The sequence below is a fragment of the Oryctolagus cuniculus genome, chromosome 10 (genome assembly GCF_051225735.1).
Source record: "Oryctolagus cuniculus isolate XC-2025 breed Fujian yellow rabbit chromosome 10, ASM5122573v1, whole genome shotgun sequence".
NCBI lineage: Eukaryota > Metazoa > Chordata > Mammalia > Lagomorpha > Leporidae > Oryctolagus > Oryctolagus cuniculus.
In genome coordinates, this window is record NC_142876.1 from 89,022,532 (window position 1) to 89,039,062 (window position 16,531).

Sequence of the window (16,531 nt, forward strand, 5' to 3'; positions counted from 1 at the left end):
AGCCTTCACGCTGGCTGTGTGCGTGACGTTCTTGAGCTGGGACCATGGGGCTCCTAGCAGCTCTCCTTTCCTGTCCCCTTTCATTCTTCAGATTGCAGTGTCAATGTCACTTCTCCCGAGTGGCCTTTCTTTGTTAATGCAGGTCCCTGGCACCTCTGTCATTCTCTCTGACAGCTTCCTATTCTTCTCTCTGCTACCATTTGTACCATTTCACAATGGAAAACCTTGGCTCATTTTCTGGCTTGCCAGCCTGCCACTAAGTTTGCTGGCTCTCAGATGGTCCTGCTACCTAACTTCCCAGCACATGCTCTGGCTGAGCACTGTCTTTCCCTATTAGGCTGTGAGTAGCAAGGGGCAGAGACTGAGAGCACCCAGCCCAACGCCCAGCACAAAAACTGGCCTTGTATAAACAGACGTGTGGGATGGCTGAGGGGTGAAATCTTAAGTGTCTAAGATGGACAGTTTATACATTCATTTCTGTCATGATGGGGCTGAAGTCCTTGGAGTTATCCTGAGACAAGGAGATAAACACCAAGGAAAGACTGATTCCAGCGAAGACAACAGGGAAGGTTCTTGTTCAAATAAAATAAGGAGACACAGGCAAGCAAGCACACATATTCACCAATCCATGTAGAAACCTCAACAAGTTGGTGGGAAAATGAATCGAAAGCTAAGTCCCTGGGCTGGCATTGTGGTGCAGGGGGTTAAGCTGTTGCTTGCAATATTGGCCTCCCATATGAGTGCCCGTTCGAGTTCTGGCTGTCCCACTTCTGATCCAACTCACTGCGAAGGCACCTGGGACAGCAGCAGAGGATGGCCCAAGTGCTTGGGCCCCTGCCATGCATGTGGGTGACCTGGATGCTGTTCAGGGCTTCTGGATTCAGCTTGGCCCAGCCCTCGCTGCTGTGGCCATTTGGGGAGTGAACCAGCAGATCAAAGATCTCTCTCTCTCTCTCTCTCTCTCTCTCTCTTCTTTCTGCCTTTCAAGTAAATAAGGAAATAAACCAATCTTTTTTTTCCTTTTAAAAAAAAGCAAAGTATATTTATATTTTGGTACAAAAAATTTTGAAATGCATAGTTGTTTTTTTTTCAGAATACACATTTTCCAAGAACTCTTTGAAGACATTTAAAATATGAGTGAGTGCAAAATTCCTTCCCACCAAAATAAATTATCTTTTTTTTAAGATTATTTATTTGAAAGTCAGAGTTACAGAGGCAAAGAGAGAGATAGAGACAGAGACAGAGACAGAGAGAGAGAGAGAGAAAATGAGGGAGTGAGGGTGAGGTCTTCCATCTGCTGGTTCACTCCCCCAAGTGCCTGTAAAGGCTGGAGGTGAGCTGATCCAAAGCCAGGAGCCAGGAGCTTTTTCCAGGTCTCCCATGCAGGTGCAGCAGCCCAATAACTTGGGCCGTCTTCCACTGCTTTCCCAGGCCAAAGCAAAGAGCGGGATTGCAAAAGGAGCAGCTGGGACTAGAACCCGTATCCCTATGGGAGGCCGGCACTGCAAGTGGCAGCTTTACCTGCTCTGCCACAGCGGCAACCCAATAAGCTTATCTTAAATTTCATTTTCCACCAACTTCCTGAAGCAACCCCCTACCCAACCGCAAGAATATGAAGCACTTTCCGACTCTCCCCCTGCTGGCCGCAGGGTCTACAGCAGCCCCTTAGCTAGGGAGGGCCCGCCACTCACCTGGGTTGACAGTGATAAACCTGCTGTCCTCGGAAAAGCGGTTGCCCCGGGACATGGGCTTCTTGGACGGCATCTCGGGCCTCCTGGCGTTACTCCAGGACTGTTCCTCCGTGACTGCTGGGGGCACTTGGGTGGAGGTGACCGCATCCGAGGCCAGGCCAGGATCCACGTTCCTCGCGCCGTCTGGCTCCTCTGTGGCGACGGCAGCCTGGTCCTGCCCGTGCCCAGGTATAGTCTCGTGGCCACCCTGCTCGGCAGTCCTGCCGGGAGCCGAGCGCGTCGGGCTGGTCTCCACCTGGCTCCGCTCCCCGGCCGCGTGGGTCACCCCGCTCTTGTCTTTCTTCTCGGAGTCCTTCTCTCCGTCCTCCTCGTGCTCCCGCTCGCCGTCCTCTCCCTCGCTCTTCTCATCCTTCTCCCCCTCCTCTGCGCCCTCGCCGTCCTTGGTCGGTGCCGAATCGCCATCGGGCCCTGGGGACGCCAGGGACTCCGTCGTGGCCAGCACGGGCCTGCCCGCCTGTTTGCTGGCCGCGGCAGCCGTCGGGAGCCGCGTGGGCCACACGGTGCTGGGGAAGGAGGAGATGCCGCCGCCGCCGAAACCCAGGCCGGCCAGGAGCGTGCTGGTGACCACCGAGGCCACGGTGGCCTGACTGCCGCTGGAGGAGGGGCCCATCCCGGTTGCCATGGAAACAAAGGAGAAGGGGATGCCGGAGGATGTCCAGGTGGAGGAACCCGAGCTGATGGGGGCCATGTCGGCGGAAGAGGCTGGAGAGGCTGTGGGCTTCAGGGGCCACCAGGGGAGGGTGGAGACGAGGCAGAAGAAAGAGAAAGCAGAAGATGGTCAGTGGTGAGGACCGAGCACCAGGCCCTGGTTTCTGAAACCTCTGCAGGTGCTACTTATCCATTCCACGGGGTGACCCTAACGGTGGGGATAAAATCAGCGCTGAGCGGTCCATGGTTGTGCATTTGCACCTTACACTTCCAACTGGACTATCAAACCTGCATCATCACTGCTACCACTCAGCAGGAGGGCAAGCAGCAAAAAAAAAAAAAAAAAAAAGAAAAAAGAAAAAAGAAAAGAAAAAGAAAAAAGGCAAGGGCACACCAAAGCGGCTGTAAAAAGAAACAGTAGGGAATAGATGAGCTGCATCGCATGGTCAAGTCTTCTGGGGCCATGACCGTGAGACAGGAACCCCTGGAGACAGCATCTGGCTCTTAGGTTTGCAAAGACCCTGGAGGCCCTAGGACAACTCCATCACCTCACAGTGGGGAGCGCAAGAGCCAAGCAGCACAGTGGCCTGCCCAGGTCAGCAGGGGCAGGAGCTACCCTTGGTGCTGCAAGCTCTGGCACCTGGTTTACAAGGCTACACTTCCAGGCTGGCTGCAGTGTGGCCCCTGTACCTTTCAGAATCTTTGGGTTGATCCTTGGCAAAATCCATGCCCTTCCACAGGGAGTCTTCAAAAAGCTCATAGAAGACGAGTATTTTGGAAAAAAAAAAATTATGCATTGATTTCCACTTTTTTTTTTGCACCCAAATAAACTTATCTTTTAATTCCATTTTCTATAAACTTTCTGAAGCACACTCATGGGCAACAACATCAACAACAATAATAAGAGCTCCATTTAACAAGTGGCAGCTGTGTGCCAGGGCTTTCTGTGCTATCCTGGAGGCAGGCACAGTCATCATCTCCATTTTACAGGTGAGGAAATAGGTGCAGGGAAGCTTATCCAAAACACACGGCCGCCTACCCAAACCTCAGCTCATCTTCCCCACTCTACTACACTGGCGCTCAACCATGGGGTTTTATGCACAGGGGGTAGCTACGGCTCTGCCACATTAGTTCCCTTTTAGTTCTTAGGAGCTGCTATACAGGGTCAAACCTTCCAGTCTATCAGGCTTACGGCTGAGAACAATCACAAGAACAACTTCAGATTTTCTAATTTCATCATCAAGTTTTAGTTTAAAAACTTTCCTGTTTCGAGGCGATCAAGCGAGCAAAGTGAGGTTCAGAAGCTGGGGAATGAAAACCAAACGGCACAGACGACAGGGCACTTGGTGCAGAGAACTCAGCCAGGCTAGTCTTAAATTGAGGATCCCTCGCGTGCTGTTGGGATGCCGGCACACTGCTCAACTCCACGGGTCTGGGTTTCCTCACCGGTGCATTGGGAACAATGGTAATGCTGACTTTGTGAATTGCATTAAATAACCTGTTTCTGAAAGCCAGTTAGTGCTTAGTGAATTTTCGGCTTTTTTTTTTTTTAATCATGACCAGTGTGGTTAGCAATATTATTAGTTGTACTAACTATGGGGAAAGTTAGATATTGATTCAGGTTCCAGAAATCTGAAAACTCAGGTGACTTTGGGCAAGTGACAATCTGTGAATGTTGGCTTATGTCAAATGAACGGTTTGCAACTGATATAAACCCTTTACCCTCTTACATCATGGAATCCAACAGATCTTAAATAACTTAAAAAATCTGGAGGATTTTTACCTTGACATAATTCTATAGCCTAACCCCTCAGCACTTACACGAGTTGCTTTCATCCTGTACTGAATGATAAAGAATTCCTGAATTTTCACCTCATCCCGCTCAGCAGTTTAACAACATGACACTGCCACCTCGTGATGACAGTTTGAACTGCACATTAACAACCAGCCAGGAGACAGCCACTATCATTCCTTACTTACCACTCCCGTTTTCACAATTCTGGTCCCTTGGAATATCCGAGTGGTATTTGCTGAGAAATAAAGAAATTACATTGTAAACAATATAACTTTTTGTTGTTGTTTCAACCAAATATATTTATGGACACAAATCTGAATGACTCCTAATTTTTCCATGTTACGGAAGATAATCTTTAGATAATTTGCAACCATTTAAAAACAGAAAAACATTTTTAGAATGTGAGGCATCACCAAAACATGCCAAGAGCCAAATATGGCTGTGGACAGCACTTTGCTGTTCTCTGTCTTCAGCTATTTGTTAAAAAACACTTTTCATTTTTGTCATTGTTTTCTGCTTTACTGAGTGAAATATTGGAATTGTATGGTTCAATTCACAGAAATGAACAGCGGTGTAACCACCACTCATATGAAGATGCACACTTCCTCTAGTGCTTTGTACACAAATGGTTTGCCTGCGACCTCACCGAGCCCCAACCGTAATCACTCTTATGACCGACCCGTCATAGTTTTGCCTATTTCTGAACTTTATTTACATGGAATCACATTATTTTATTGTCCCTCCTCTATGATTTTTTTGGTTTTAGTGATGCTAATATCCATGCTTAACAAACTGCAGTTTATCTTCAACCAGTGCTTTTATCACTTAAAAATATAACACAGGTACAATGATTGAACTATTTTGACACACTTCAGTTTTTGTGTGTATTTTGTAATGTATCTTCTACAGATACATTAAACCTTTAAGACACTGTTGTTAAGTGGTCTGTTTTGCAATAACCATAGTCCCCTTTCTGGTATTCATTGCTTCCTGCAGCTCTGGTCTCCCATTAATCATTATTATTATAAAATTGACAGTCTTTATGTAAAGGTTTATTTATTTAATAGGAAGTTACAGAGAAAGAGAGAGAGAGAGAGAAAGAGAGGTTATCTTCCATCCGTCTGTTGAGTCACTCCCCAGATGGCTGCAGTGGCTGGGGCTGGGGCTTGGCCAGGCAGAAGCCAGGAGCCTGGAACTCCATCCACGTCTCCCACGCGGATGACAGGGGCTCAAGCACTAGGGTCATCTTCTGCTGCTTTCCTAGCAGCTGGAAGCGGAGCATTCACTCATCCTGTAGCATGTACTGAGCCTCCTGTCTTCACAGGCTGAGTAACAGTCCACTGTCTATACCCGCGACCTTTCGTTCATCCCTTCTGTGGACATTCAAGGTGGCATCTACCTTTTGACTCCTGCAAAGAATGCTGAGCAATACAACTTGACAAAGAAAACCACTTGCCCTATTAAACTCTGTCTTTGTGGTTATTTCAAACACAAGTAGCATTATATAAACTATGTAAATCTGCCTCCTATGTGACAGTACTTCAAAAAGCTCATGGAAAATGGAATTACAAGATGAGCTTTTCCAGTGCAAAAAATTTTAAATCCAGGCATATAAGGAGGTCTTTAAGTAATCATAACAATGCAGATTATGAAAAAAAAACTATGCAATGATTTAAAAGTACTTTTGCTCCAAAATAAACTTATCTTTTAATTCTATAGTTGAGGAACTCTAAAAAATACCCTCTGATAGGTAACACTGAAAAAAGGAGCAGAAATCGCTAATTGCCAAAATACACAACACTTGCACCTGCTCTAGTTGTCCCCACACCAGAGATGGCAGGTGATCCACATGTACTTGTCTGGCTTGCAAGCTGCTTTTCACAAAGTGAATCTGCCGCCAACATTGAACATGGCGGCTTTCACCTACAACATTCCAATTTCTTGCTTATCTGCCAAATCACATCATCCAGCAAAACGGGGGTCGCCGCCCTGCAGGGCAGCATTCGCCTGGGGCTGTCCGTCATCCCCTGTAGGTGAGCACATGATATCCAGGTGCCCACTGAAAGTCCTCCCCTCACGTGCATGCAGCGCCCCTGGCCCCACGGGCACCTGAGTTTGCAACCCCTGACCGAATAATGCATTCGTTTTGCATAGCTGGACGGTGAAATGTGTGATGAGACAAATGTGGGGAACAGAGGGCTCTGGAAGTCAATATAGCTTTAGATTCCCGGTCAGAGAAGGCCGTCCAGGGAGCAAACAGCGTGACTCTCACCCAGGACTAAACACAGCTGTCCCTGATCACTGAGCTGCTCACACGCCAGCGTTTCACTGCCGCAGACAGGTGAACACAGCTGCCTTCGTCAACGCAGGAAAAAAGGTTCCCAGGAGACCTCCTCCACCTGCCCTCTCCAAAGGCTCCAATTAAGGCCAACGACTAAATAGCCACTCCATCAGCCTGTTGCCTTTTCATTACTCTTGAACTATCTCCATCAGGATCAGTTACAGCCCTTGTAACCAGGGAGTCTCCACAAGGACCTTCCGATCGAGAGCACAGCCTCGGGTCCAGGACCTAACAGAATTCAGGGGTGGAGGCAAAAACTGCACCTGCATTCTCGCTGGGCTCTCACAGCAACCCCACACCTGCCCCCATGGTGGCTGCAGGCAGCCAGTCTCAGCCACATGTGCCTTGCAGAATCTGCGCCTATGTCAGGAGATCACGCATGCCCATCACGACCCTGAAATGACAGTAGCTAACACTTGCCATCTAATACTTACGCTACACGTGCACACATAACTGTATCTGGAATTTGTCCCCACTATCTTGACAAATGCATCTGGATATAACTGGTTCCTTTCCTGTGTATTTTATTTATTTATGTAAAATCCATTCTGAGAGGGATCCTGTGGGCTTTGCTAGGATGTGTAATGGGTCCATGGTTAAGTTTTCCATGATTGTTGAGAACATGCAGACATCTGTATTTTTATCTTGTTGCTGAAGGCTTGGGCTACTAGGTAATATTGATTCTTTGGGGTTGCCCATTGCTGTGTATAAATGATTGTACTTTGGAATAAGAAAACCCAACTCTGCTTGGTAGCTGAGTGATTTTTCTCCCATTACTGGAGAACATCATTTCCCCATTTGTAAACTAATGCTGACATTACAAGCTGCCACCAAGTGAGGTGCAGATGAGATAATTTATGTGACAATGCTCTGTAGCTGTGAGCCACTCTACAGATACTGCTTGCTATTATTATTACTATTATTTTGCCACAGGAAGGTCAATAAAACATATTTATTGTCATGGTAGGTAGAACATAAATATTGTTATATTTACTATAATAAGGTAAATATTCCATGCAGCTTCCTCATGCTCCCAAACCAGATATAAACTCATTATTGTGAATTCTATTTATTCTGAACAAGGCTTCTGTGGAATTCTCTTAGCTTTATTCTTTCCCTTTTCTTTGTTTACTTATTTAATTTGAGAAGTGCAGAAACAGAAAAAAGAGACCAAGACTCCCCAAATGCCTATAATAGCTGGAACTTGGCCAGGTCTAAGATGAGAGAAGGGAATTCAGTCCAGTTCTCCCATGCAAATGGCAGGAACCCAGTTACTTAAATCAACAACTACTGCTTTCTAGTGTGTACATCAGCAGGAGGCCGGAATAGGGAGAGGAGCCAGATCTCAAACCCAGGCACTCTGACAGAGAACTGGCATTTTAACCACTGGGCCAAGTGCCCAACTTCTTTTCCTTTTAAAATTTAAATTCTGAGGTGGGTATTTGCTATAGTCAGTTGAAGTCACCAGCTGAAAAACCTGCATCCCAAATTGGAGTATTTGGGTTGGAGTCCTGGCTCAGCTCTCTATGGCAGCTCCCTGCTAATGTGCACCTTGGGAGGCAGAAGGTGATGGCTCAAGTACTTGGGTCCTTGCCATCCCTGGTTCCTAGGTTTGGTCTGGTCCAGCCCTGGCTGTTGTGGGCATCTGGGGTATAAACCAGCAGACAGGAGACCCCCCTTGCTCTCATTCTTTCCATAAATAAATATAAAAACAAGGAAATGAAACAAATCCTAGTGGTTGATCCTTTGGCCCCTACTGCTTACACACTCCTACCTGACTCACAGGAAAACACAAGTTATCTCACCTTGATGAAGATTTAGTTTTCACACTGCCCACTTTTATGCATGGGGAAAATACCAAAGCCATTGTGGGGAGGAGTAAATAAACGATCTCGTCCCTGTCTTTACCAACATGTTGAGATCAATACCAACACACACAGTGACCCCCAGCACAGTGTCTACAGACAAAGGAGGTCTTGGCCATTCTCAAGGGGGTACTGTGGTCAGCCTCTGGAAGCACTCACACTTGGAATATACAGGTGACAGGGTCTTTAGGAATTACATGGTATCACAAACATTTAACTTTCCAAGGTTCACGCAGGGCTCAGGGGTCTACCACTCCACAGATTGCAAGCTCCTGGTCAGGGGGTGTGGGAGGCCTAATCCTGCTTTTTGTGCCATGAGCATCAGGGCCCAGCCTCAGCCGGCTCTCAAGTCTGGCCTCTCCCAATCTCTCTCCTTGGTGACACAGACTTGGCCTTGGCCCATAGTCCTAACTTGGCACATCAGATGTTAGCCCTATGTTCTGGGTACAGGTGGACACAATGAATGTGATTTATTTAGGAAAAAAATGCAGATATGCAAATTTCAATTCATTTCAATGGAAGGATGAGGTCCCTATGAACATTAGTAAAGAAAATTTAAACAATAAATGCATAGGGCTTAAGCTACAAGATATCCTTAAAGGACAGTCTGTTCACTTAAATAAGTCAGGCAGGGAAAGACAAATACTTCATGTTTCACAGAAGGAGAGAATACAACAGAGGTGACTAAAGGGCAGAAGGGCAGAGAGGTTGGACACCAGGTGCCAAGATGCAGTTAGAGAGGAGGAATCAGCCCTGTTCTGCAGCACAGTGGCATGGCCATGGCTTACAACGGATATTGTATTTTGTAAAGAACTAGAAGAGAGGAGTTCAAAGATTCCCAACACAAAGAAATGACAGAGGTCAGCATTATGGTGTAGAAGGCAAAGCTGCCACTTGCCATCCCATATGGGTGCTGATTTATATCCCAACAGGTCCACATCACTGCTAATGGTCTGGGAAAGCAGTGGAAGATGGCCCACATGCTTGGGCCCCTGTACCCATGTGGGAGACCTGGAAGAAGCTCCTGGCTCCTGGCTTTGACCTGGCCTAGCTCTGGCCATTGTGGCCATCTGGGAGGTGAACCAGTGGATGAAAAATCTCCTGTTTTCTCTCTCTCTGTAATTCTGGCTTTCAAAATAAATAAATAATTAAAAAAAACCCATAGAAATGATAAGTGTTGAAAGATATGAAAATGCTAATTATTTTGACTTGATCATTACATATGGCAATAATGTACTGAATGATCATACTATACCCTTTAATTAAAAAAAAATTATTTAAAAAAATATCCTTAGCAGGAATCTGGCTGGAGGGCTTCTTACCGACACTAAGGGAGGTGTCCATACACAAAGCCAGCAGTGAGCACTGCACACACCTGTTACCGTGTATAGCCCCATGTCCTTCTGCAAGGACACTATAGGGCCACTACATCAATGACACCACTTTCTGGACCAGGAAACTGCAGCTACAAGAAGAGTTCTCAGAGCTGCATAGCTACTGAGTGGCAGAATGACTTAAACCAGAGGCCTTCACTCTAGGGACCCAGCTCTAAGCCCACAGTTCTCAGCCCTGAACATGGCTGCCAGTCACCCGGGCCATCTCGTTAGAACTCAGATTCCTGGGCTCCATGCACAGAGGTTTCTGTGCAGCGGGTCTGGGAGGGGCCTGTGAATCTGCACTCCTCACAGGCTTCCAGGAGAGGCTGCCGCTGTTGGTGCACGACTTGTATGCTTCACAAGGTCCCTGAGGTTGGATGCAAAATTCTGGCACGTTCTAAAGGGCAAAGTTCCAAAGGATTCATCAGATCCATGACTTAGAAAGCTTAACAACAACCGGGCTGGTGTGAGGATTTCTCATTTTAGAGATGGGAAAGCTGAGGACCCGAAAGAAGAACGTGATCAGAGACTTGCCCAGTGGAGCCAAAGCCCTGGTCCCATTTGCATGCTGAGCATAGTGCCAATCAGTGAACGACAGCCACAGACTGGTAGCCTCTTTCTGTAAATACTGCTGGAACCAGGACTAGGATGAGGTGGGGTTAAGACAAGGTATACCCTCTATTTATTTGTTTTTAAATGTTTGTTTATTTTCACTTTATTTGAAAGTCAAAGAGAGAGAATATATTTCATCTGCTAGTTCATTCCCTCAATGCCTATAACAGTTAGGGCTGGGCCAGGTTGAAGCCATGAGCCAGGGATTTAGTCTGGGTCTCCTACATGGGTTGCAGGGACCAAGATACTTGAGCCATCACCTGCTACTTCCCAGGGTGCACATTAGCAGGAATCTGTGTAGGAAGTAGGAGGGCTAGAATTCAAACTAGACATTCCAATATGGGACACGGGTATTCCTAGTGGCCTCTTAACCAGTGTAAAAAAATCCCATTCCCTTTATTTATTTAAAATTTTGATATTTTAATCATGAAATTTTTGAACTGATTTTGCTTTAAAAAAAAGTCCCATTAGATCATTGCAGGTCTTGATTTTATTTTTGAGTTTTTTGGGTCCTTCTTCAAATTCTGTGCCAAGGCAGGTATCCTCTTTCCTTCTCTCCAGTTCTGGTCTCTGGAACTTCCTATGCATCCCCGCCCGCATCAGCAGAAGCCAGCATCCATAGCCCGGCAGTCTTAAGGATCCTGAAAACAGGGGCTTGCAGTTTGGAAGGGGAAGCGTATGTGTTTTGGGTCCAGTTCTCGTGATAATGGGAAACTGAATCACACTGGAGAACCAAAGAGCCAGCGGCAGCACTTGGAGTGATTGTGTGACCTGATGCAGGGCTGGACAAGGCCTGGGAAGAGAGTCCAAATACTTGGCTCTCCACTGTTACCAAAGAACCAGAAAAGCAGCCAACCGATAAAAAAGGCTTTGCTTTTCCACCACTCTTCTGACCCATGAATCTCCTGACCAGAGTCATCTGTAGATGCAAATTACCAGGAATTTCCAGGCAGGGTTTAAAGCCCTATAGTGATTCTGAGGCCAGGGGTGTTCTTTTGCCCAACCATGTTAACAGGAAAAATAACCCAATAGAGCACAAACAAGGAAGGCGAGTCAGGGGTGCTCCTGAGCAGAGGACGAGGGAACGTGGGCTCACCTTGAAAGAGCATGGTCTGGCTGAAGTCACTGCGCATGTCATTCCGGCACACGGCCTGGACTCGGAACAGGTAAAGGCTGTCAGGTGAGACGTGACTGATGGTGGCTTTCTGCAGGCGAACAGAGACAAGGTGCTGAGTTGGTTTGGAAGGCCGGCACACCCTTTGCTTTCTTTCTTTTTTATGGGCAGAGTTAGACAGTGAGAGAGAGAGAGAGAGAGAGAGACAGAGAGACAGAGAGAAAGGTCTTCCTTCTGTTGGTTCACCCCTCAAATGGCCGCTATGGCCGGCGCACTGTGCTGATCCGAAGCCAGGAGCCAGGTGCTTCCTTCTGGTCTCCCATGCGGGCGCAGGGCCCAAGCACTTGGGCCATCCTCCACTGCCCTCCTGGGCCACAGCAGAGAGCTGGACTGGAAGAGGAGCAACCAGGACAGAACCCGGCGACCCGACCGGGACTAGAACCTGGGGTGCCAGCGCTGCAGGCAGAGGATTAGCCAAGCGAGCCGCGGCGCTGGCCCACCCTTTGCATTTGTTTGTTTTAACTTCTTTGGGGTGGGGATTAGAAAGAGAGAGAAAGGGCACTGGTTTACTCTCCAAATACCCACAACAGCTGGTCAGGCTGAAGCCAGGATCTGGGAACTCAACCCGTGTCTCCCATGTGGATGGCAGAAACCTAGCTATTTGGTGCCCTAACTACCGCTTTCCAGGGTGTGCGTTAGCAGGAAGCTGGAGTCGGGCACTGGAGCCGGGACTCAAACCCAGGAAATCTGACGTGGGAAGCAGGCAGCTTAACCACTGGGCCCAGCGTCTGCCCCACACTCTGCATTCTGGAGCCAAACCTGAGATCTCTGGCAGAGCCTGAGGGACGTGGTGCTGCCCTCATGGACGGAAGGCTCCTTCTGGAAGGAAAGGCTTTGCCTGGGAGTCTGTTTCCAACACTCAGAGATGCAGGGAAGAGCAGCGACAAGATCAGCCCTGACAGGCCTCTCTGCGGTCACAGCACTCCTGGACGTGTGTCACACTCACTGTGCTTCCTGAACTTTACCGCCCAGGTGACCTCGGCAACGGTCAACTACTGCCTCTCCAGAAGCACACGGAATTGAGAGCACAATCCAGAAAACATCTCCAAGTCTGTTGCTTGGTGACTGAAAGGTACGATGCCAGGCAGAAAAACACCGAGGGGACAGCAGACACGAGATCTGGCCGTGTCACACCACCTGCTCCTGGCACAACGCTGAGCCAGTTGCTCAGGGTCTTCTGCCCTTTGCTACCTTCAGCCTTCAAATGGGGAGAGGAGCAGCCACCTCGCAGGCTCTTGGGAGAGCTCTGTGCTGCAGAGGCCAGGCAGGCCTTGTCCACAGGTAAAACCAAGCAACAAAGAGAAGGCCAGGGGCTTCTTTCTAATACAGGGGCTGGCTACTGTGGCACATGGGCCAAATCAGGCCCACTGTCAGTTTTTGTAAATAAAGGTTTATTGACACACAGTTACGGCCATTCACTTATGTATTACAAACAGCTGCTTTCACCCTACCATGGCAGAGGACAACAGAGAGGAAACAGACTATATGACTTGTAAAGTTTATATATTAACTATCTAGACTTTTCATGAAAAAGTCTGCCAACCTTTGGTGTGCCATCACCAATCAGATCTCCAGAGTTTCAAAAAACATAAATCCATTCTATCAGAGATTTCTGTTCCACCATGTTCATAGCAGCACTGTTCACAATGGCCAACATGCGCAATCAACCGAAGATGAAGGGATCAAGAAAATGGGTATCTATACAAAATGGAGTATTACTTAGCTATTAAAAATGAAATTCTGTCATTTGCAGCAAAATAGATAGAACCGGAGGACATTGTGTCGAGTAAAATAAGCCACATAAAGAGGGAAAGTTGGGGGGATAAAAGGTTCTTAAGGGAGCTGGCACTGTGGCACAGTAGGTTAATCTTCCACCTGCAGCAACAGTTCGAGTCCTGACTGCTCCTCTTTCGATCCAGCTCTCTGCTATGGCCTGGGAAAGCAATGGAGGATGGCCCAAGTGCTTGGGCCCCAGCACCTGCATGGGAGACCCAGAAGAAGCTCCTAGCTCCTGGCTTCGGATCAGCGCAGCTCAGGATTGCGACCACTTGGGGAGTGAACCAGTGGATGGAAGACCTTTCTCTCTGTCTCTCCCTCTCACTGTCTATAACTCTACCTCTTAAATAAATTAATAAAATCTTTTTCTAGAAGAAAGGTTTTTAAATTAAAAAAAAAATAGGAGAAGCTGGGTGTGGGTCACTAATTGTGACAAAGATACTAAATACGAGTGAGGTGTTCATAAAAGAGCAGCGGTGAAGGTGCTTGGGAACTCTGTATTATTACCTCACAATTTTTGTTCTGTGAATTTACACTATTCTGAAACAAAATGCTAAAGGAAGTTTCATTCCAAAGGAACAAATGGAAAACACTTAAGAAAGTGAGCGGCACTTGCCACCAGAGAACAGGCAACGAAAGCAAGTGATTTCCAAAGGATCTTTCTAGAAGACTCGCCCTGGAAGCCTGAGGCTACGCTTCCCCCAGGGGAGTGGGTGCACCCAGTGTAGCCAGGGAAAACCTCGGACCGCTGTGGCCACTCCTGCCTGCTGTCTGGAAACCAGCGTCCTGGGAGAGCAGCCGGCGAGGGTGACATTCGGGCACTTGGGGTCCACCCCTTTCGTGAAGGGTGGGCGGTCACGCCTGTCCCCACGGGGCTGTGGTGAGGACGTGGGAGAGGGGTGGTGGCAAGAAAACGCCAGAAGGAATGTGCAGCACCACTTTGAGGTTTCTGGGCCACAGCAACCTTAAGTTAGCACCTTTGTGATGACAGAATCAGCACACTTGGCTTGGTAAGGAATTACAAAAATTAATTTTGTGTGTCCCCAAAGAATCACCCCTAGAAACTCTCACCACAAAGAGCTTTCTGTCGCCGCATGTCTTCCTCCCTCTCTCCCTCTGAAACTACTTTATGCCTCCTTCTCTACACCTCTGACCCCATCTTCTGTTCATCATGGAACTCCACTCTGTCCATGCAAGCATTCATCAGCATTCACCCCCAGCCAGCACCTATTCATCTTTGCATGTTTAATTATTTTCCACTTGGAACGAGAAACCCGCCTGAGCGCCGAGACAGTTTCTACTGATGAATGGAAGTCATCTTTCCTTCAGAAAGAGAAAGAGCCCTCCCTTATGGACTCTCCACACAAAGGTTAAAACACTTCCTAACCTTGGGCGCCTGTCAATAGATTCCTCTCTGATTTCATGGCACTCAGCATTCCCTAATGTGACCCAGATAACAATGTCTGGTGGGGAAATTGAAAATATAAATGGAAATGAAGTCAAACAATCTTCATCTAAAGGAATATGAAAAGTGTTATTCTATAACTGATTGAATGGGCCCCAAGGACTCCAGACTGGGAGATGGGAAAAGCGGTAGCAGTCATTAAGAACACCATTCAGTGCCACCGCATTTCTCATGTATATGTACAGGGATGGCTTTCATTACTCTAAAGCCCTCCTTTGATTAACAAAAAATGCAAGCAAGGTTTTCAAACCCCAATGTGTCACTTTGAGTCCCCAGGCAAGACTTAAAGATGACAGCATGTGAGGGAAGTGTGCTTTCCTAGGGGGAGATGATGGTTTCTTGAAACACCTGTTCTGAAGGGCCTTCCTGGGTGTTGGAGAACAAACATTTACGTGCATTTTAAGAAAACTTGCATCTGGGCCCGTGCAGCTGCACGTGAGGGCAGATGTTACAGGATCTGACAGCCAAGAGCAGAGGGAAAGTGGAAGTCAGGCCAGAGTTCAGGCAGGCCCGGGGCACTGTCCACCCAGTGACTCCCGCAGGACAGCATGGCCGTGGCAGCCCTCACACTCACCAGACACACAGCTAGCAGGCTGGGAGGCTGCTGTCAGAGACTAGCACCCCCACCCCTCCTCCAGCAGGCCCCCCGACCGGGAAGAGGGGTCCTCACCAAGTCTTTGTCACTGTCCTTGGTGAACGTCTTCTCCTTCTCATCCTCGTTCTTGGTCCAGCTGTAGGAGATGACGTAGTTCATGATGGGAGGGTGGTAGATGGTGTCCGGCTGGCTCCAGGACACCTGCAGCGCCGTCTGGTTCAGGGGCTGCACCTTCATGTGGATGGGTGGGGAGCTGCAGACTGAAGACAAAAGAGGCCGGGCTCAGGGGGCTTCCGGCACAGTATACGGTTCAGCTGTGAGCCCCTGAAGATTCCCGCCTCGGGAGGTGTACATGGCGGCACAGCAACACCATCCTCCTTCCACCTAAACCAGCGGCTTTCGACACGGCCACGTGTGTGCCAGCTCTCCTCTCTGTGCACACACAGCTGCATCTCAGCCAGGCCACTGAGAGCTGTGGACAGTCTGACACTTCACCCCAACACCATCTGGTCTGTCCCCCAAAGAATAAGGGGAAAGGGGGAGAGGGGGAGAGGGGAAGGGGGGAGAGGGAGACGGGGAAGAGGGGGAGAGGGGAACAGAGGTAGAGGCGGGAGAGAAGGAGAGGGGGGAAAAGGGGAGAGGGGGACGGGGGGAGAGGGGGAGAGGGGGAGAAGGGGAGAACTTCCAACTGCTGGTTCACTTCCCAAATGCTTCCAAACCTTCACGGGAAACGGGGGGAGAGGGGAACGGGGGGAGAGGGGGACAGGGGGAGAGTAGGAGAGGGGGAGAACTTCCAACTGCTGGTTCACTTCCCAAATGCTTCCAACAGCTGGCACTGGGCCAGGCTTAAGCCAGAAGCCAGAAGTCAGAAACTCAATCCAGGTCCCCCAGTTGCGGGGCAGAGACACACACACTTGAGCGAAGACTTGCTGACTCCCAGGGCGCACATTAACAAGAAGCTGTAATCAAAATCAGGCACTGTGATACAGCACCTGGCTGTCCCGAGCAGCATCCTAACCACCGCACCGAGCACTAGCCCCCAACTTACCTTGTAATTCCAGTCTTCCACAGACATTCTCAAGTCCCTTATATATTCACCATGTCCCTTTAAACCTCACAGCCACCAGGGGTTA

The 16,531-nt window shown here is 48.4% G+C and overlaps 1 protein-coding gene across 5 annotated transcripts in view; it reads right to left on the bottom strand.

The window, feature by feature from the left end:
* Nucleotides 1–16,531, bottom strand: part of PTPRG (protein tyrosine phosphatase receptor type G) — a 778,020-nt gene that overhangs the window by 96,517 nt on the left and 664,972 nt on the right. For all 5 annotated transcript variants that reach the window (XM_051852247.3, XM_008260863.5, XM_008260864.5 and 2 more), the window contains exons 9-12: nucleotides 15,474–15,658; nucleotides 11,485–11,593; nucleotides 4,380–4,429; nucleotides 1,692–2,469 (exon numbers count right to left, since the gene is read on the bottom strand). In XM_051852247.3, coding sequence (XP_051708207.1) covers nucleotides 1,692–2,469; nucleotides 4,380–4,429; nucleotides 11,485–11,593; nucleotides 15,474–15,658 — 1,122 coding nt within the window. The remainder of the gene's footprint in view (nucleotides 1–1,691; nucleotides 2,470–4,379; nucleotides 4,430–11,484; nucleotides 11,594–15,473; nucleotides 15,659–16,531) is intronic.